General features: G+C 40.9%; 1 protein-coding gene across 13 annotated transcripts in view; it reads left to right on the top strand.

The window, feature by feature from the left end:
• Positions 1-22,307, top strand: part of LOC129240545 (mediator of RNA polymerase II transcription subunit 13) — a 58,353-nt gene that overhangs the window by 22,868 nt on the left and 13,178 nt on the right. For all 13 annotated transcript variants that reach the window (XM_054876410.1, XM_054876416.1, XM_054876422.1 and 10 more), the window contains exons 4-8: positions 12,915-13,008; positions 13,082-13,165; positions 13,421-13,878; positions 13,975-14,887; positions 22,084-22,267. In XM_054876410.1, coding sequence (XP_054732385.1) covers positions 12,915-13,008; positions 13,082-13,165; positions 13,421-13,878; positions 13,975-14,887; positions 22,084-22,267 — 1,733 coding nt within the window. The remainder of the gene's footprint in view (positions 1-12,914; positions 13,009-13,081; positions 13,166-13,420; positions 13,879-13,974; positions 14,888-22,083; positions 22,268-22,307) is intronic.

Genomic DNA, 22,307 nt, shown 5'->3' with positions numbered 1-22,307 from the left:
ACATTGTTTCTCGCTCTTACCCCACACAATGCTATCAACTGTATACCTTTTAACGGTAATATCTGTCCTACGAAATGCAAGACTTTGAAATGCTTTCGGAACTGTTTCTATTTTGAACAGCTTTTGTGCACATTGAAATCTGTAGGAACAAAGACATATCTGCAATAAAGCTCATCCAATAGGATATAATACTCGCGTTACATTCAGTAGGTCGTAGTTTTGCTTGTTCGGAAAGGCAGTTAACTCAAATTCAATTATTTTTTCTATACAACTGGCTGACATCTTACTATCATAGGTGAATGACCTGGCATATGTTTCAAGTAAATTTTTTATTGCTTTTATTTTATAACTGTTATGGAACCACTTCGCAAGTTTTAAAGAACGTTTTGGGTAATTGTTGTACTGGTTGGATATCTTTGTACTTGAGCATGAAATACTAGGTTTGATCCCCATTGTAGAGATAAACTATCAACAAGTTTTTTCTGATGGAGCTTCGGCAAATAGGGGCTCTGCATTCATGTACCACATTAAGAATTACACTACAAATGGATGAGAACTGGGCCTGCACTTTTAAGGATTTATGCACTAGATTAAACCTGGGACATGGGTTTTCGACTGTCATATGAAATAATTTCTTAAAGTTGGGTTGGTTATTCAAAATTCAATTACTAAAAGTCAATCTCTGTTTCTCGTTTCACTCTTTTTAAACGGAAACTATATTGAATACTTTATGTGCATAACCTGGAGTTAGTGCAAATTATGGAGGTTATTGATTGGGCCGTCGAATCTAACTATAAGGCTTTCGGTCCTTCCCACGACAGTCGGTTATATGTTGCCGGAACGTTACATGGATACCTATAGACAGCTTTCCCCTTCGAGATCCTCATAAAAAATATCAGCTCCATTTGTGGAACAACATCAAGACCGATGCCACAAATAGGAACTTTAGAACAATTTATGTGCAATTTATTTCATTATTTATTTTATTTTTAATAAAAAGTGATGCTTAAGTTTTGTTCGTTCAATTTTCTCTCTTAAACCATTGTTAATTTTGGATTTACTCAAGGTTTTGTTTGTCAAAAATAAAGGGTGCAAATATAAAATTCTACTGTATGGATTTCATAATAAAAACCAATACTCTATGATGAGAACATGCGGTGCGTGGTAAGGTGCACAATTTAATCTACAAGAAACACGAATTCACTTCACGATCATTACGTTTGATAATAACATATTTGAAAGTCAATGTTTTTTAATAACATAATATTTGTTTTTGCTTAATTTCACTACCTTGTCAACAATTTTCGACAATTCACAAACGGCAACATTGCCTGTGATCTGTGCTAGGCGTAAATACAACGCTTGTGTGTTCAAATACGTTTACAAAAATATTGCCGTACGTAGGCATGCTAGTGTGAATGCCGTGTGAGTATCTATGTGTGCAAAAATGGTGCTGTTGCTATCGTTTGTGCCGTGTCCCGTTGTCGTCATTACTTTTTGTTTCTTTTTTTTTTCTTCCATTTGTGTCGTTTGTAAACATCATCGTCGAAGTGCGCCACTACCTTATCAACATGCTCTTTTCAACCATTGTAAATATTTGAGTACATTTCTCTTAGTATTTGGTGAATAGGAAGGAGGTGTATATTGTTTATGTCGCGTATATTGCTTTACTACTTACACACGTTTATAATAAAGCATGTTGTCCTCGCGCCATAGATAACATTAATTGAGTCATCTTCTTCTCTCGCAGTGTCTACGGTTCTATCGTGCTGTCATTTGCCTTTGCTTCTCTCTATTGGCCAGGGTGGTATTGCAGCATTATTTATGTGTTGTGCTATCCACTTTTCATTATTTCTTCTCTTCTCGCCTTTGTGTACGTTTGTTTTCTTTATTCTTTTAGTCGTTGTTGCTTCTTGCCATTTGAGTTTCTTTATTAGCTTGTATTCGTTCATTCATTAATTTTATTTCTCATTTTGTATGTTGATGGCTCTTCTGTGTTTATTCACAGTTTTATTTTTAAAACGTGCTGTTACCACCGCTGATGTTTGTTATTGTTGTTATTATTGTAAATCTAATACCGTTGCACTCTCATGAAACAGCACCAACTCAACATATCTCTTTGATAATGCGACTTCTCATCTATACCTAATATAGGCGTGTGTAAATACATATGTGCTTATGCATATATATGTATGTATATGAATATGAACGCTTCTACTTTTGTTGACCACTTTTTGTTCTTACTCAGCTACTCACGCGTATCTAATTAGCTTGATGATTAGTTTTGGTTTAGGTGTATAATTGCGTATATTAACGGTATTCAAATTCAGGCTTTTGAAAAAGCAGCAGTAAGAATTCGGTCAAACTTAAAGATTTTTTAACTCGTTTAATGCGTTCTGTGTATAGGGCTGTCCTCTTGCAAGCTCATCGCTATAACTTTCTCTTCTTTGGTATATTCCTGCTCTTATTTGATTTGGTTCCCTCTTTCTTTTTTTGTTTAATTGAAACTTGCGCTACGCATTCTACTTATTATTTTGTTTTCAAATAATTTTCTTATTGGCAGAGTATTTGTGTAAAGTTTGTGTGTTGCGATATTTCGCTGATAACCTCCAACACACCATGCACGGAAAAGTTGAAAAAATGAAATAAATTTCTGTTTCAGCACTGGTATTTCCAATCAATAGCTACTGCTGCAAGGTAGTTCAAAACATCTTGCCTTTTCATTGCCCTCTATTGTTTACGTATTTGACTCTATGTTAAAATACTTAGAAATGCAATGGCGAGAAAATTCTATATTCGAGTCTCAAAACGAAGGTAAAGAAGGCAATTTTCTGCCAGAGGAGTTGGTTGCTTTAAAAATCAGCTTGCTACTTAAATCGTAAATATTAAGCCTTTGCACTCAAGGCCGCTTCCGCGCGGACTAACCAGCAACTCGTGGCGCTTTTGGTGAATTTCGATATCACAAACATGAACAAGATATTAATCCCACATAAGGAAACATAAATGTTATAGTTTACCCAGCGCATCGAATTTCCGTACCAAACAAAGTGGTAAGTTGCGGCATTGAATCATGTGGTGAGCGAGAGTCACCTCTCGAGTTTAAATGATTAAGAAATGCGTGTGCCAGACAGGGTGGGCAAAACATCCCTTTTTTAGAAGGTCGAGTGCAACATTGAGCAGTTTGAATGCCGCGGAAGGGCAACATTTTTTCGTAGAAACGTTTCTGCAATTTCTGTAACCCGTCCAAAAAATAGGACTTGTCAAAATAATAATTCGGTAATTAATGATATTACAGGAAAATTTTCTTCGAGCCGTTTCGTTGAAATTAGGTTAGTACAACAGTGCGAGAAACCTGGCCCCGAAGGATGGGAGGATATCCTTATTTATTGACGTATTCTTCCAATATCTTTCTTTATTTCCGCAAACATTGCTTAGGGATTATTCCTTATCAAACTGCATCATTCGAGCGATGGGATTTTCTTCGCCTTCTTCAGGAATTTGGTTACTTGGTTGTTGTTCGGCTTCCTGCATATAATTATGAATCCAAGTTTCATCAACAGCGATGATCTACGGCTAATTCTGTTTTAAATTTCGCTTACAGTCATCTAATTGTGCTTCGGCATTGATAGCTTTGTCGATATTGATCTTTTTCCACTTCTAGTAGTCTCGTAAATTTATTACGGCTTCTGATCCTGTGAGAAGTGATTATTCGGCAATGTTTTGGTTTCGATGTTTTAACTGTCTGCTAATATCGATAGAAGGTTGGTGCTTACATGGATATTAAATATAGTTATTGAGTTTTAATGAAAGATAAAGTAATACCAAGTATAAGCTATTATATAATACATATATAGATGGCGCTTACACCCTTTCTTGGGTGTATGGTCAAGCTCCAAGACGGAGGTGTGGTGTGCGTTTTGATGTTTTCCCACAAATGGAGGGGTATAGAGTTTTATACCGCTGCTAAGGGGCAAGGGGCGACGGCAATTAGAAACAAAAATTTCTTTCACTTGGTGTTTCATGCCCAAGGTTTTGAACCTGGGCTCCACCAGCCTATTCGGTTACTAGTTGGTTGTATTTCGGAATAACTGAAACTAGTTTCCATTAGATTTAACTGACACGCCAGAAAAGGCTTATCTTGACGAACACGCATATTTTTGTATGCCCTTTGTTAATGGTCAATAGCAAACCTTGGAACAATCCTAATAGCAACATAAGGCGGCATTGTATGCTGCATGCTTGGCTTGTCGTCTACCTTATTCCACTGTATTTTTACGGCACTTGCCACAATTCTAAGTGGTGCGGTTTGGTGGACAACTCCAAAAAATGCAAGCTGTTTGTAGGCTTTGTATGATTGAGTTAAGGTCGTACGGCAGGCATAATATCTAAAAGACTGCGGAGTCCTCTGGACTAGGAATTAACAATTTATAAACTATGTGTATGTGTATGTATGTAATATATTTCACGCAAAATCTAAGCTAGAAAGTAACTCGTCTAGTAGGCAGTACTATTTTTACATCGAGCGTCATGTGGTCATAAATGTTTGCACTACCCATTAGATGATTATGACAATTTGCCGCCAATATAATGGGTCGAATCCAGAATTGGTGAAAACAGCTTATTTTATTCGCCAAAGTTAATACTGGTTCCGATCCATGCAGTTTCTTGTATGGAAAATACAAGAAAAACGATCTACATAAAACTGAACCTTCGGATTTCCCTGCTGGCCATGTGCTATTACTCTACTTTGCTACCAATGCAATTTAATAGACATGCGAAATCACACATGTATGTATGAATATGCACATATGGCTTTGCTATAATTTTGTTAAGCGCAGTTGTGTCGGAGATAGTATGCTTAGGTCAACATGTTTACACACAGTCCGCTTACTTTGATTACTCTATTACTGCATTTTCTATAAGATTTGTTCCTCTCAGCTAAAATACATATGTATGTATGCATATGTATCTACTTGTTTTTCTCTGCACCAAGGTTAAATGCCGTGATTTGGTGGGAAGGTAATTTAAATTATGTTTCGTTTTGGTTGTTTTACTTTAGGTGACTGTTTTATTTTTTATCTGTTAATTGGCGAAGTTGGTTGCTTGGCATTTCCATTTGGTAACGTTATTTTACTATATTAAACAAGCAGAATTGCTTTTCTTTGAGCATGCTCGTAGAGAAAGAGAGACAGTGAAATATACATAAACACATACATACATACAATCATATGTAATTCTTCTATATATACATATGCCTTCATCTACGCGGTTACATGCTCATATCTATATTCTGCGAGGTACTTTTCCGATCGGCATTTTTGGGTTTGTTTATTTCTCAATTGTTTATGTCTCCTATCCACCTGTGTGATATACATACACATACTAACTTTGTGTGTTTACTATTGCGTTTAAAATTGACGTATACATGTATCTACATACATATATGAATAGGTACATATATACATATATATATATATATATATATATATATATATATATATATGCTTATGCATAGATGCATATAAGCTCATCATTGAAAACTGGATGTGTGTCTCAACTTTTCTTGTTGTTTATTTTAGCTCAAACGCCATTTATAGAAATTGTCCCTGCTACTATACTATGGAGGGTGGTACAAATGGTGTTTTTAATTATACATACTATATGTTATTTTTTCATGGACAGCTCTTTCCTCCCACTGCAAATCTCTGCGGAAAGAAGCTAAACGCTTCACGCAAACTTTTTTCCAAACTTAATGATCCGTTGTCCAAAATGCGCGTTTATTGAAAGGATGCTACACCATCTTTCCTGAAGAAGCGCATTTTCATCTTGCCGGCTATTTTGGCTAGCCAAACTGCCGCATCTGGGGATAGGAGAACCCGCACGGGGGTTTCGAGCGGTGACATCATTTGAGGCATTTATTTCGTTACAAGAGGCATGATACACAATTTTTTGGGTCTGGAAATTGACTACATGGACTTGGACGATCTTTAGTTTCAGACGCTTCATGCCACACATCCTATGCCACAATTGATCTTTTGCACGCCAAGTTCGGTAATCGTATTATTGACCTCCTCGGCGATGTTAATTGACCACCTCAGAGCTGCTCTTTTGACGCCGTTACACTTTTTTTGCGGGGTGCGTGAAGAACCGATATTATGCGAACAATCCAAAAACTAATATTTGTTTATTATTCTGAATTTTTTAAAAGCTACTATATAGACTACCCACCCACCCAATCACATATTAAGGGTTTCCAAGAGGTGCGTTCAGGTGGTGCAAGGAAGTGCGCCACACAAATGAAATATTTCCAAGAAAACGTCACCTAACGGGTAGCATTCTCAGAATAAATCTAATAGGCTCTAAAAGAGTGGCTAAAAAGTCTTGTGTGGATTAGTGTTTTTCCATCTGACAATTTTGCTTAATTTGACACCGATGATATGTTTGGCGAGAGCGAAGTGCTCTCGGTACTGTGTGAAATGTCAAACAAAACCGAAATAAAGGTGACATTAGTCGAGCATGATAGATTACAAGGTTTGGTCATTCCAAGCAAGATTGTGAGAGGAACTTCGGCTGTCACGTCATATCAGACTCGCCAGCAGAATTGTGCCTGTTATTTCACACGCATTCTTACGCTCTTCCAATTAGAGGGCAACGAAGTGACATAAGCAGCTGGTATGTAAATATTTCTACATAACCAATTCAATCTCATTTTTTTCGTAAACAACCTCTGTTACGTTAGTAAATCAGCTGATTCCTTCAAAATCGCTGGAAGACATTTAACGGTCTGGTGTTGGTCACACCTTATAAATTTTTTGCACCGTGGGTATTATTTATTAGATTAACTCACATAAAATGATAGTTTTTCCCTGTTACAAAACTTCGAGTTTATATACTCACCTACAAATGCAGTTACTGACCTATCAGAACAACTGAGATATGCTTGAAGGCACCTTTTTGAGCATATGTATTATTTAACTGAATCACCGGGCACCCCGCAACGGCATTAAGTTTAAGTTTATGTATATATTACAAAACTAATATAAAGGGTTTTCCAATAACAGGTGTCATCTATCGCTATCGAGAGATGATTAACGATTTTTTTATGGCCGGAATTAGATGGTATTGATCTGGACAAGGTTTATTTTCAAGAAGACGGCGCAACGTGCTACACAAGCAACGAAACCATTGACTTCAAGACCTCAAAGATGGAATTCGTGAGGCTATCGAGGACATGGGGCAGCCACTTTGCAATTCGGTTATGGAAAATTTCATGAAAAGGATATTTTCCTGTAAGCGTGGTTGTTGTTGTTGTTAACAGCATAGGTAACCCTGTCAGTGTAGTCATATCATCGTTCGTCGTCGTCTGGCTCATCTAGGGGTAGGCCCAGGAAACATGCTGTTTCGACGGGTTGGGTCCAGAGGGAGAGGGGGGTTAGATGAGTCGGTTTGAGGGGGCATGTGAAGAGGTGGTTAGTGTCGTGCGGGGTACCTTCGCATGCCGGACATGTGTTTGGTATGTCGGGGTCGATTCTGGATAAGTAGGAGTTTAACCTGCTACAGTATCCAGAACGTAGTTGTGCCAATGTTACACGGGTCTCACGGGAAGCTGGAGCTCTTCATCTGCGATGGGTGGTGGTTGGACTCCAATTACGGCATTCACAAGACGGGAGTTTAAGAAGGTGGTAACGGTCTCCCGGTGAATGTCGTTTATAGACTGTCGAAATACTGTCCGGTCCAGTAGGTTACGGTCGGTCTTGTCCTGGATATCGCCAGCGTAGTCAAAGAGGTGTCTCCTGACGTGCCTGGGAGGCGGCTCGGGCTCAAGCAGGTGTCTGCAGGGATGAGACCTGCGGTAACATCCGAGCAGGAACTGCTTGCTGAGCAATTTATTGTGCTCCGCAACTGGGAGCATTTGTGCCTCGTTGTGAAGATGTTGTATAGGTGACATCAGGAGGCACCCGGTCGCTGTCCGAATGGCGGTATTTTGACAGGTCTGTAGCTTAGTCCACTGCGAATCACTAGTTCCAGGCGACCAGACAGGCGCAGCATAGTTGAGAACCGGCCGGCCAATTGCCTTAAATGTCGAAAGCAACAGTTCTTTGTCTTTGCCCCAAGTGCTGCCGGCCAGCGATTTGAGGACCTTGTTGCGATTTTGGACTTTAGTGGCAATTGCGGTTGTATGCGCAGAGAAGGAGAGCAAGCTGTCAAAGGTTACACCCAAAATTTTGGGGTTATTCACAGTCGGAATTGGTGTGTCGTCGACTTTTACCTTAAGGGGCAGCTTGACCTCCTTTGTCCAGGTGGTGAAAAGGGTCGCCGTGGACTTGGTGGGGGAAAGTTGTAGATTCCTCGCAGTGAAAAAGCGAGAAAGGTCGGTGAGGTAGACGTTCACTTTGGAACACAGGCCATCGATGTCATTGCCCGACGCCATTATCGAGCAATCGTCAGCGTATGAGATCAGGGAAACTCCCGCTGGTGGTTGGGGGAGCTTCGAGATGTAGAAGTTAAAAAGCAAGGGTGAAAGGACACCACCCTGCGGTACGCCTTGCTTAATCTTCCTCTGCTTTGACATTTGATCTCGAAAAATCACTGACGAGTGCCGACCGCTCAGGTAGTTCGCGGACCACCTCTTCAGCCCTGGCGGGAGTGTCGACTGATAAATGTCATCTAGTAGCGTGGAGTGGCTGACTGTGTCGAAAGCCTTTTTCAAGTCCAACGCTACTAGGACAGTCCTCTCGCAGGGGCGGTTTTGGTTAAGCCCGCGATTTATCTGGGCGTTTATGGCGGTGAGTGCAGTGGTGGTGCTGTGCACTCGTCGGAAACCGTGCTGATGTGGGGCTGGGGCCAGGTGTTTCGTAAAGAGTGGGAGTAGGAGGGCTTCAAGTGTCTTCACTACTGGGGAAAGGAGAGTTATCGGCCGATAAGACTCCCCTTGGTTGGCGGGTTTCCCAGGTTTCAGTAGTGGGACCACTCTCCCTGCTTTCCACTTTTCAGGGATGATGAGAGTGGCCATGGACAGATTGAAAACCCTTGTGAGAAATCCTACTCCCAGGGGTCCCAGATGCTTCAGCATCAGCGCGTTTAAGCCGTCAGGGCCAATGGCTTTCGATGATTTCGAACTCTTGATGGCCACCTGAACCTCATCACTGGAGAAAGTAAGTGGCGCACTGTTGTTCTTCAGTTTGTGCAGCCTTCTGGTAGCACGACGCTTGGTTCTGTCGCCCGGAGGATGCAATATAAAAAGCCGGCTAAAGTAGCTCGCGCATCGCTTCGGGTCCGACGAAGTGCAACCGTTGAAGGTGATGGCCACCTTGTCGTTGTGCTTCGTCGGGTTTGACAGAGACCTAACGGTGGACCAGAGCTTACTCACCCCAGAGGTGAGGTTGCAGGTCTTCAGGTGCTCAACCCATTTGGTCCGCTTATGCTGGTTTACCAGTTGCCGGATCTCCAAATTGAGATCCCTTATGCGGGGATCCCCGGGATCGGCCTGGCGTAGGTGATCACGCTCGTTCGCTAAACTGGCTGCTTCGGCTGGGAAATGAGGACGAATGTCCTTATAACTTCCAGCAGGGATGAAGCGAGCCGCAGCAGCTGTGAGCACCTTGCGGAATGCGCGTTCGCCTACGCGCACATCAGTGGGGATGGGAAGAGCGGCGAAGGTGTCCTCAGTAAATTCCGTGAAGCCGGCCCAATTAGCTTTTTTAAAGTTAAAATAGGACCGGTGATTCGCGGAAACGAAATCGGCAGGTCTCTCGATCGAGACGATAATGGGCAAGTGGTCTGATGCAAGCGATAGCATAGGTCGCCACGTTATGCTATTTATCAGACCAGCGCTAGCAATTGTTAGGTCAGGCGAGCTGCTGCAATTGCCCACTACCCTGGTGGGGGCGTCGTCGTTCACTGTGCTGAATGTCGAGTCGTCTATCTGCTCTGCCAGTTGCTGTCCCCTACGATCATTTGGCAGGCTTGAATGCCAAAGATCGTGATGCGCATTAAAGTCACCTACAACCAATCGGTTTTCACCTCTGAGGAGCGCACCTATATCAGGGTGATATCCTGCCGGGCAGCAGGTGACAGGGGGTATATATATGTTAAATATTTCGAGCTCGGAATCGCCTGACCGGACAGCTATACCTTGACATTCTAAGGTGCTGTCCCTGGGGTCGATTCCTTCATCGATAAGACGATACTGCACAGTGTGGTGGACTATAAACGCTAGGCCACCACCATTGTCTCGCTCGCGATCACGTCTGTGCACGTTGTAGCCATCCCTGGTGATCAGAGATGACCTAGCGTGCAACTTTGTTTCTTGGACCGCAGCTATCTTGATACTGTGCCGGTTCATAAAGTCGACTATCTCGTCGACCTTGCTCATAAGTCCGTTGCAGTTTAGTTGGAGAAGCTTGAAGCTTCTCGGCGAGGTCAGTGTAATCCGGGGGGTGAGGGACGCGTGGTGTTGTCTGCGTTGGGCCTGCTGCGCAATCCACTGTGGCTGTTGCGGCCTGATGGTGATGGGCGGCCGCGCCTCCGGGGGCGGTTGTGGGTGCAGAGCTCTGCAGCAGGGGGCAACGTAGGCAGTTGTCCACTCACGGGTGGTGCGCAGGCCGGAACATCTCCGAAAATGGCACCAGCCATTGCAGGAATTGCACTGGACTGTTACCAGATTCCGAGGTATTACGGCCTGACACACGGAACAGACTGTGCGGGGGACCAGGAGCTGCTGGTTTGTCCCCGCACTGGGGTTGGAGCTGGAAGGAAGGGGAGGGGTTGAGGGGGAGTTGTGTTGCTCCGATAGGCTCCTCACCGTGGAGGTGTTTGTGGTGGTGGCGGTTGGTGGTGCCGGCCTATCAGGGGGTGTGTTAGCCGTGGAGGCATTAGTCGCCTGCTGGCGGGAGCAACACTTGGCCACATACCGTGTGGACCACTCCCTATGTGACTTAAGACCCGAGCAGGTCTTAAGGTGGCTCCACCCGTTGCACTTGTTGCACCTAACCGAGGTTGAGTTCGGGTGAAGCCGTTTGTGGCAGACGCAGCAGTAGAATACTTCTGGCCCAGGGTTGGATTCGATTCCAGCTCTGAGGAGAAGTATTTGGAGCAGGATTGCTGCGGGAGTTTGCTCCTGTGACGTAAGGCGGGGGTTGATATGAGTTACACTAGACAGGGCTAGTATACTGGGGCGGCAGCCCTTGGTCGGGAAAAACCCGAGTCATTCCGGTACGTAGAACCGGCTGCCACCTGTAAGCGTGGTCGTGGTGGTCATTTGCCTGATGTTATTTTCCACTATTAACGGCATTTATATTCAAAAATAGCATTTTTCTTTGAATATCAAAATAACACCTCTTATTGGAAAACCGTTTAGTAGTGTTCATTTCCCTTTGAAATAGAATGTCGCATGCATAGACCTACAGGGTACGAGATCAGAACAACAATTGGATATAGCAAATAATATATGATTTTTCTTAACTCTATTCGAATTCCTAACGTTAAGGGATTCGCCTTAGAAAGTTTGAATAAAACTATATAGCTTTAGTCTGGCAAGAATGTGGCATTCGCTAAAACAGAGTCGGTTAGTCCAGTGCATGTGGAAACTGTAAAGGCGCAGTCGATTGTGTTCGGTTAAAGTCAACCGAATGTAACAATTTGTTGTCCTTTCTACATAGCGGCTAATCAGATAGTTTCGCAAAGTACTTAAAGTTGCAGTTATAGCAAACGCAATCGACTGGCTCAGTCTACAATGTAGACTCTACATATTCGTTCGGGCCATATTAAGGTAGCACCCCATCAGTTCGTCGGCTAAAGATAGCAGATTAATGCTAATTCTATTTAAAAATTTGATCCATTACTTTATCCAAGCTGGGACCAAATAAATTATTGCCAGGTACAAACCCACTCGGCTGCGCGGTCGCTAACACTTAACACAATCCCATAGAAAATAATTGAACGATGGCAACTCACAAATCTCCAAGACGAATTCCTTTAAGGTGAAGTTACCAAAGCAGCTTGCTTTTTGTGGTTTGAATGCCTTGTTATACAATGCGTGTTTTGCTATTATCTTTTTGTTTTTGGTTGCTTACATTCTGGTTGGTCGCAGTAGCCGAATGCGTTAGTGCCTGACTACCATTCGGTAGTTCGGAAACCCATTGCATCAAACAGCTTTTTGCTATTAGCGGTAGCCCCTTGGCAGGCAATGGCAAGCCTCCGATTGTATTTCTGCAGTGTAAAAGCTCCTCATAAAAAAACCCAAACATTTGCCGTTCGGATGTGGCATAGAACTGTGCGTCCCTCCTTTGTGGCTTATGGCGGCGAATCTTTTTCGATAACTTTGTTGTTGCTTTCGCTTGCACATTTTTCGTTAAGTGAGCAGAGGCAGTGGCGAATCGAAGATGCCTATTGTTGATTTGTGTTTCGTTCCATGATGTTTGCCATATTTTTCCAGCAGAGTAATAAAAATGGCAGCCGCTGTAGCCGAATGGGTTGGTGCGTGACTACTATTCGGAATTCACAGAGAGAACGTCGGTTCGAATCTCGGTAAAACACCAAAATTAAGAAAAACATTTTTCTAATAGCGGTCGCCCTTCGGCAGGCCATGGCAAACCTCCGAGTGTATTTCTACCATGAATAAGCTCCTCATAAAAAATATCTGCCGTTCGGAGTCGGCTTGAAACTGTAGGTCCCTCCATTTGTGGAACAACATCAACACGCACACCACAAATAGGAGGAGGAGCTCGGCCGAATATTTGCTTTAGTCGTGGGCAAACACAATTATTTTTTGAAAAAAACCAAAAAAGTTGCCAAGAGATTTCTTTTGTTACTCGTTTGATTATCATTCATTTAAATCTTTTAAGCACTCTATACACAATATTTACTTATTTCAGTAAAAAATTATAATGAAACTATATTCTTTTTATTTACAGCAAACCAAGCACTATGGAATGGAACCTGGGAACGAGGTCTAACCTACGAGTGTCGCTCTCTTCTCTTCAAAGCTTTGCACAATCTAATGGAGCGGTAATTATGCAACCAAAAATATATAATAACTCACAATTATGTAACAACAACCTTCTAACAATTATTTTCATAGGTTCGTGTTGACCAAAGATATTGTGCGTTTTGGAAAATGGTTCGTTCAGCCGTGTACTTCAAATGATCGTCTATTTGGTCGAAGGTAAGCTTAGCTACATTTGCTTAGTCAACAATATTCTTTTGGATAACCAAACCTATAATGACTTGCTGTTTTGCACAGTTATAAAACATTAAGTTGCACTGGATATCCTACAGCAAATTGATAACAAATTCTCTGTGGTCTTGCTCTGAGACACAACTTGGATCATCGTTCAATTTGTTACATTTTTAATTATGCATTAAAATTCTCCTTTAATTGTCGAATACATTCAATTTAACCAATTATTTGTATTTTCAGTTCGCAGCACCTTTCATTTTCATTTACGTTCTTCGTGCATGGAGACACCGTGTGTGCATCAATCGATCTAAGAGAACACCCTGCGGTACGTCCATTAACGAAGGAGCATTTAACGGAAGCGGCTGCCGCTTTTGCTGCCGCTACGAATTCGCAAACACTGTCGCAATCTCATGAACATGGCAATATAACTAATTTGCCGGAAGAAGTGGCGAGCCCACATTCAAACAATGGAGGAAATGGGGATGGTGCAACCACCCCAAATACCTCAAACTCATCCTCCTCCCCCAGACCTCGAAGGGTTATATTGGCGCCATTTGGCATGGCGGCAACACTCACTGGTAATAGCTTTAAAGCTACGGATCCAACGGCTGAGAAGATTTTGGAAGATTGGGCATCGTTTTTCCCATTGTGCAATAAGGAGAACTCTGATGTGCCACCGGTGGTTGAAGTTGTCTCAGGTAAGCGAATAATCTGAAAAGATTTTCAGATAATTATTAAGTATTAATTTTGAAACTTTCTAATAATTTTGTTCGTTTGTTGTCGTTGTGCTTTAGGCGGACATAAAATGTATCATCCCTCAATTTATGTACTAGTCACTGATTTGGATGACATGGAGGAAATGGAGGCGGCTGCTTCGCAAAAGGGTTCGCTGGGCACAACATCATCTGCGGAGGCTGCTGCATTGGCCGCCATTTCAGCTGCGAATTCCAATGAATATGCTGGCGGTGGTAGTCGAAAACCAACATCGCATCACCCTGGTGGTGTACAACAACAGCAACAACAAATGCACGCTGTAACCACTGTAACTACAACAACCGTTGCTACATCAAGCAGCCAAGGCAGTGGCAGCGGCAGCAACAGTGCAGGTGGAGGTGGAGGTGGTCGTGGATTAGGTAGCAATAGCAGCATTGCAATGGTTGAACAACGTTTGCATAATTTGACGGCAAGTGTGCAACCCCACTACGATACCACTGCGAGTAGTTTTACTGGCAGCACAACCAATACTCATGCCTCACCACAGGCAGCAACAGAAATGCCAGAACGCGTATGGCAGGATTGTATAACGAATACCTTGCATGTGGCATATGCGGCCAGCGTAGCGACTTCAGTAGCAAGCACTGGCGTGACAACCGGGGCAGCTGGATGTAACATATCATCCCATCCCACTAACGTCGGCGGAGTTTCTGCTATTTCGGGCACCACTGCAACGGGCAGTAGTGCAGTAGGTGGCGACGATTGCAATTCCGCTAGTAGTGGTAATAATAGGAATAGCGAAAACAATGGCGGTGGCGTTGGCGGTAGCGGTAGCGGTTGCAGTGCTATGGACACTCAAAATGCCAACACAAATACGAGTGACATGAAAGATATTAAAGACATAAATGGAATGGAGACGAAATTGCGAATGCAGCAGCTACAATTTTGGGGATTTGTCGACCCATTGGAAAAAGCACCTTGTACATGCACAAAGTAAGTTGCTAAACACTTTACCTTTCTTGATTTTACGGAAATGGCTATTTGAGGGTATTAGGATTTGTTAGCGTAACGCCCTCTGGCGGCCAAACATTGTTAATTGCAATGCAGCAAAAATGCATGGACGAAAGAAACAGGATTTATATAGTGTAAGGACATATAAGGGGAAGCATTTTCAAACAAATGTTAGATAAGCAAGTGAAGACGGTCGAATGTATTTCAAGAAAGTTAAGGTGTTATAAATATTACCTACTATTTAGATTCGCAATTTTTAACATAACGGTTTGTCCAATACTTGAAGCCGTAAATATTATATAATACCTTTATTATTGTTTTATTAAATTCTTTCCTATTTTTACAATGTTTGCCATTTTTAGCTTTTACTCTGTGTACTGCATGAACCCTTTTTACACACTCTTTAGCCCCCAAACCATAAATTCGCTTCTTAGTGTTTAAACTAAAATATAAATTATTTCGTAGCCGAAAGCTAAGCAAAAAATATTTTTTTTACCAAAAAACTTTCACCCAATTGATAAGGGGCATTCTGACTAGAATAGACAGTTGGCTTAAGCACCGTTAGTTGTAATTAATATTTACGTATAAGTGCAATATTCGAAATCTTTTAGAAGACGATAGAAAAATATGTAAAGAAACGAATTGGCCACCAATTTACAGAATCTCACCGGCGTCAACACTGTCGTTTTCCACACTTATTTCTAGCAGCAAAAAGACTGTAACTTCTACTTCTTTGTTAATGACATCCCCCATATCTAGTGTTTCCGGGCCGGTTTCGTCACTGCGTCAGAGTAACAACAGCGTTATAATGGCATTGGGTGGAAAAATGCACACCGGCTCGGGTGGATGCAGCGGCAGCAGCAGCAGTAGCATCAACACCACCAGCAATAGCCACCACATTCAACAACAGCACCAGCAACAACAGTACCGTACTACATCTGCATCATTAACGATGTTGACGCCGTCGTCGTCGATGGGACAGTCGTCCGTATGCAGCATCGCCAAAGGGAATTCGTCTCGCACTTTGGTGCGTTCCATTCCATTCCATCGGCGACAGCAATATGACTTTTACTTCGGTAACAATAACAACGGCAGTAACAATTTGAGTACAAATACAAGCATTTCGATATCGAAGTGCCAGAGCGACAGCGGTGGTGGCGGCAGTGATGGTGCAGTGGATAGAGTAGACGCTGCCGCAGCTGCTGCTTCCAATGGCGTCACTGTGCATTATCAAACTTCAGACACCATACCAAAACAAAGGTTTGTGTTGTCTCTCTCTCTCTCTCTCACTTTCTCTTTCCGCCTTACTCTCTTCTCAATATGTACTCACTTGCTCTTTATCCTGATCCATATCATCATTAACCTTTTTATTTGGAAACAAATTGCAAACTCCCACACCACCATTTGTCTGCTATGGAATCCCACACACCACATACTCACTAAACTATTTTTTTACCTACATAAATTTAAATGCATAATGCGGTGAAATTTGTACATTTCTTAATCCCCTGAAAAAGTAACAAATAACTAATTGTAATATAAATCGATAAAATGTAGAAATGTTTGTAAAGGTGTTGAAACTACACAATGTCATATCATATAATATATTGTAATTTTTATTTGATAGCTCGATTTTTCATATATTATATATGTTGATCGTGTTGTCGACATTTCATGGGTATTATGTGCCCACATACATAGGTACATGCATATGTATATATTATACACCTTCAGTTGTGCTAAATTATCATTTGCAAAAGTAATATCATCACGTTTAGAGCAGCACGGATAACATTCACAATTTTGTGCGAACACATACATTTGTATTTCCTTTGAACTCAAATAAGTAATAATTCATATGTTCAAATTAGAAATGGAAGAGATGGAAATTTGTTAACAGACGTGCCTGATACAGCTGAGCTATGGTCACTTATTTTTACGGTTACATAGCGACAATGAAAAACACGCAGAAATAATTCACCACAAAGTTTACGTTCCGCCGCTCCAAGAGGAGCTCCCTTGTGCTATAATGAGCTATTGAACGCTCAAAGTCGGAGTTTGGAAAAGCGCTACTAAGCATGATTTCGTCCAAGAAATAATTATACATTCCCAATAATTGTTTTATCTAGGATTGTTGTTGTTCTAGTAGTTTACCAAATACTTCCCAGGGCGGTGAAGTCATTGTCAAAATCATCTAACGGTAGGTCCAGAAAGTATGCTGTTCTGACGTTATTAGCCAAGAAGGAAAGGGGTGTTAGATGAGTAGTTTTGAGGGGGTCCGGAATAGGTGGTTAGCCGCGTGCGGGGTACCTTCACATGACGGGTCTTGGATCTCGTCAGTATAGTTGAAGAGATGTCTCGTGACTCGCCTGGGAGGTGGCTTGGCTCTAGCAAGTGCCGGCAGCGGTGATTCTTGCGGTAACAGCCCAGCAGGAATTGCTTGTTAAGCATCTTACTGTGCTCCTTAATCGGGAGCATAGAAGTTTTTTTTGTGAAGGTTTGTCTACTGCGAATCACTGGTGCCAGGTGAACAGACGGGAACGGATTGCTTATATAATCTAAACTTCAATTTGTTTGTATTTAAAGTAATTCCCGCTGCTTGCGCGAATGATAACGGGATAAACTTTCTTAATTGAGTGACAAATCCACTATAGGAAAGATGTTTACAGTAGGTATACAAATTCCGAAAAAAAACTTAAATTCAAAAATCCTCACTTACCTCTTCGTCGACTTTAGCGTCGCTTTTCGTGTTTTTAGGCTTGGTTAATCTGGTATTTGAGAGGGGTAATACGTACTGCCGTTTTGAATCGCAGCGACACCATATAGAGCAAATGTCCAATGTTGCTAGATTCTAGACGAAACTTCTGATGTTGGAATTCACAGACGATATTGACATTACTGACCTCAACATCTGTGCCGTCAGCGTGACTTTTTCTAGCTTAGCTAAGTGAAGTTATACGGGAGTTTATATACTTTAGTTGGATACCTCCAACCATGTTAGCCTTCAGACAACAGCATATCAATTGAAAAACAGATCTCTCTCTGGATAAACATTTACGCATTTTACTACTAGCCCCAAATTTTCGTGCTTTAATAAGGCGGAGAAAGTTAGCAAGAGAGAATTCGTTAGAACTATTCTGCGTAAGATTTGCGGTCCTGCACGAGATGGATACCAGATAAGATGGAATGATGTAATGAACTCTGGAAGCACCATATTCAGAAACTAGTGCAAATGAGGAGGCAACATGCGAAGTTTGTCTCTGCCCGAATAGACATAAATAATGCATAACATCATAAAATCTTTTATACATATGCCATAGCTCTTGTACATTTGCAACAAATGTTCGTCGACAATTGGGACAAGCAAAGTTGTAAATTCCTTCGGGCTAGGGGTAAAGGGAACTTCTAATGTTAATAGATGCGCAATTTTCGATATTGAAGAGAGTTTTAATTTTGCATTGTCCAATAGGAATCAAGAGGCGAGATTCAATATTACTGCAAGCCCATAGTGTTCTAGCTGTTCGGACGATGATGAAATAGAATCATGACATAATCTCATCAACTGCTCTGCTTTCGAAATGCAATAAGACTGCAGTAGATATCAGTCATCCGCGAAACTTCCTAAGTCTTGTAGGGGTACCACCTTGAATTACAATAATAAGGGTATAAACTAGCGGTAGAAAATATTATAATAATAATTACTTACCGTTATATCGAAACATAGTTATCTAAAAACGCTCATCATGAAAAAAGCTGCTCATAAAAAATCATCGATTCGGGGGTTCCGCTATTTGTGGAAGAACATAAGACGCACACCACAAAATGGAAGAGGGGCTCGGCTAAACGCCTAAAAGCAGTGTTCGCGCCAACGAGCTGTACCCAAAGGGTTTTGATATCCATTATTTCTAAAACCATTTCAATTTTAACCAAAAGTTAGTTGTATACAAAACTAACTAAAATCTATTGAATAAGTAGAAATTATTTAATTTGAAAAAAAAAACAACAGCTTTTCGAGCGGAAGTAAAAAACTTGTATACTTGCGTTGGCAACACTTTAAATGTATTTTTCTAGTAATCCCTGTTATCTTCATCCGCTATTATTTGCATGTTCTGATTGTCCGTATTTTTTATATCGTGTGGGATTTTTTAAATAATGTTTTGAAAAAAAAAATTCCAACATATGCCAAATAAATAAACCTCAAAAATATGTAAAAGAGTTAATTATGAAATATTAATAAGAAGACAGAGCAGAAGCAGAAGAGGAGTAATTTTTTCCGATGAGAAAAATTCAATCTGGGACGATCAGATGGTTCCCAAATGTATTGGCATGACAAACGGAAAAAAGAGGAGAAAATGGCTCGTAATTTCGGAGGGGGCTCTGTCAAGGTATGGGTAGTCATTATGTAAAATGCAAAATACCTACATATATATTTCATATACACAAAAATTAATAATGCCAAGTATATAGAACTTCCATAGACGGTCCACTTTCTGTGGGCGAAGCACATGGAAAGGTTGGGCATCTCAGACAGTGTACTCTGCCCAGCTTGTGAAGAGGGGGATGAGACGGCGGACCACTTCCTGTGCGTCTGCCCCGCCTTCGCTCGAATCAGGTTTGAGGTCTTTGGCACTGATGTGTTAAGAAGCGACCTTCTTGGCTCCTTGGTACCACAAGATCTACTCAGATTTCTTGGGAGATCGGGTAGATTTAAAGAAAATTAAAAGGAAATCCAAGTGTAGTACAATGGATTTAATTAATGTCTGAGTGCTGCTTTTGTTAGTTGTCCCGACAAAAAAAAAAAACGTTTACTGTTTTGATGAAAATTTCGATGATGAGTGAATTTTGCAGCATAAAAACGCAGCCGTTTATGCTTCCGAAACAACAAAAGAGTTTTTAGCAGCGAGAAATATACCAATTTTAGAATGGCCTGCTTGTAGCCCTGACCCAATCGAAAATCGGTTTTCAAAAGTGGCAAACAGTTTGATAGCGCGATTAATGCCGAACCCTCACAAAAGGTAATCTTGTCTTTATCGACGGAATAATGAACAAATTGGACTACCTTTAGGTAGGGAGGTAGTGGCAGTCGGTCTTTAAACCAACTCACATAGACCATTGCCGATCCATTCTGATACCATAGTAGCAATTTGCTTGATACCCCTCGTTAAACCATTTTGTTTTAAATGCAACCCCATTGATCTGGCGGACACCTAAATTACTACGGTCATTAGTAGCATTTAAGAACGATGAGCCGAATTATGTAAACCTAGTGGCATGCCACGAGGGACAGTCACAGAGAAGATGTCTGACAAACTCTTCCTTCTCCTCATCCTTGCAACTTCTTGGTAGTGCCCTCTCTCGCAAATATTTCCGCCATCTCGTTAAGAGATATCCAGCATTTGCGAGCAATGATGGAATTAGTGACATCCCTATCGAGAGATTTATTCGCCGCTTGGCTATCATAATAAATATTTACTTCGCTAAAGGTAGTAACAAGTTTGCCTAATCAGACAGCTACCTCATTAATAGCAGCCTTAAATACGCTACAGTGTTTAGGAAGACGAGCCGAAACGCTTACTTTTGGCTTCTTATAGTCTACGCTAAAGCCAACTTTATCGTCAAGCTTTGCGCCGTCAGTAAAGAACTGTAACCAATCGGTTTTTGGACCGTCTTTATTTATTTTAAAACAACATTAATTTATATTTAAAAATAATTTAGCTCTAAAATTGGATATATATTAGTGGTGAATGTTGTTTGGTGCAAAATAAAGAACAAAACATTCCATTGTAAAAGTTAAAAAAGTACCACTGCACTCTCCTCGGAGTCCAGACCTTAACCCTATTGAAAATCTGTACATGGAGGGCAAGTTACATGAGCGCCACGTAAATAGTAAAAATGAGGTTAAGGTCGCTCTTCAAGGTATATGGGAAAATAGGTATACCACTCGATGTTACGAAAACTACATTCTGCAAGCTCTGTTAGGCGCCAAGTGTGGCGACACGGTGTACTCATTATTGTATTACTTTTAATTAATAGTTATTGTATCATACAAGTTTTTTTGTTTTGGGTTTGGAATATAAAAGCTTTTGGAAAATAAAAATTTTGTAGATAAATGTATGAAAACGTAAGAAAGACTGGCTTGACCATATGAGTTGTGAATATGGGGTATACACATATTTGGTTCTGAAATAAAGCTTTTTTGTTCCTTAAAAAGATGATTTGTTATATGTTCAAATAGTTTCAAATAGTTCTACACAGAACTGAGTTGGGTACCCTGCAAGGGTTAAAAACACATATTATTTCTCTTATACACGTTCAAAAGTTTTCCACGTTTTACTCTCTTTTTTCATCTCTAACCTAGTATAAAAACGGGCTGGTGTGTCTCTTTTTGGAACAGTTAAAAAAATTTAACCTATCCTAGTCTCTTGGCGAAGAAACATTTTCAAACATTAAAAACTCGGTTCTCCTTTTTTCTATATTATGAATTGGCTTAAAATAAGGTATTATACATTTTTAGTCACTATGGTTTTTTTACTAATGAAAGGCCCTTTCATTTTTATCCTTTATGCTTCGCGAAAATTCGGTAGAACCTCGATAATTGGGTGTTGGTTTTAGAAAATATTATATTGCATGGCCTTTAACTGGTGATTTGTCGTAATAAATATGTACTCGTGCGTAGGAATGTGCAAACATATTTGTATGTATAAATATGCACTTTTTGTTTGAATTTCTATAGCCTTTTATTTTAGGGTAATATATTTTGGATATGGCTCACTTTCAGAAATAATGAATATTTAGCTGTAACACATTTGTATGTATTGATTAGAGCTTATATACTGGACATAAACTGTAGGGTATTTGTTTCCGTACAATGAGTATTGATGATTTTGATTTGTTTCCATCACAAACTTAAATGGTTATAATCGTTAGATTAACTGCAGTCCTCACATATGCATACATATACAATAATCGTAAAAGCAACTGTTTCATGTTTTATTTTCGGATACATTTGAAGTTACCGTACATTTAAAATATCAATTACGAAAGGTGATAGAATGCATATCAGCATATCAATATACATATGTACATATATAGCATATCCCCTACTACAAAACAAGCTGTTTAAGGGAATTTTTTTTCAATTTGATTATTACTTCTATTACTTTCTTGCTTTTTTTCAGAACTCTTAATCCTGCATCGATGACGCCGCACGATACACCACATGGCGGCGCTTCAACTTACTCGCGTAACTCAGTCGGCGACTTGATGCCAGTTCCATCAGTAGGCTCACCGGGCACACCTGCACAGTCGCCACATCCGAATTCAACCCTATCACAGCCTACATCGGTACCACCGGCCGATCAAGTGAGTGCCTGAGGTTTATACTGGCTCTTTATTAGCTGTC

The sequence above is a fragment of the Anastrepha obliqua genome, chromosome 3 (assembly GCF_027943255.1).
Source record: "Anastrepha obliqua isolate idAnaObli1 chromosome 3, idAnaObli1_1.0, whole genome shotgun sequence".
Classification (NCBI taxonomy): Eukaryota; Metazoa; Arthropoda; class Insecta; order Diptera; family Tephritidae; genus Anastrepha; species Anastrepha obliqua.
The sequence above is the reverse complement of the archived record's forward strand: the minus strand, read 5'-3'. Positions and strand labels throughout refer to the sequence as shown.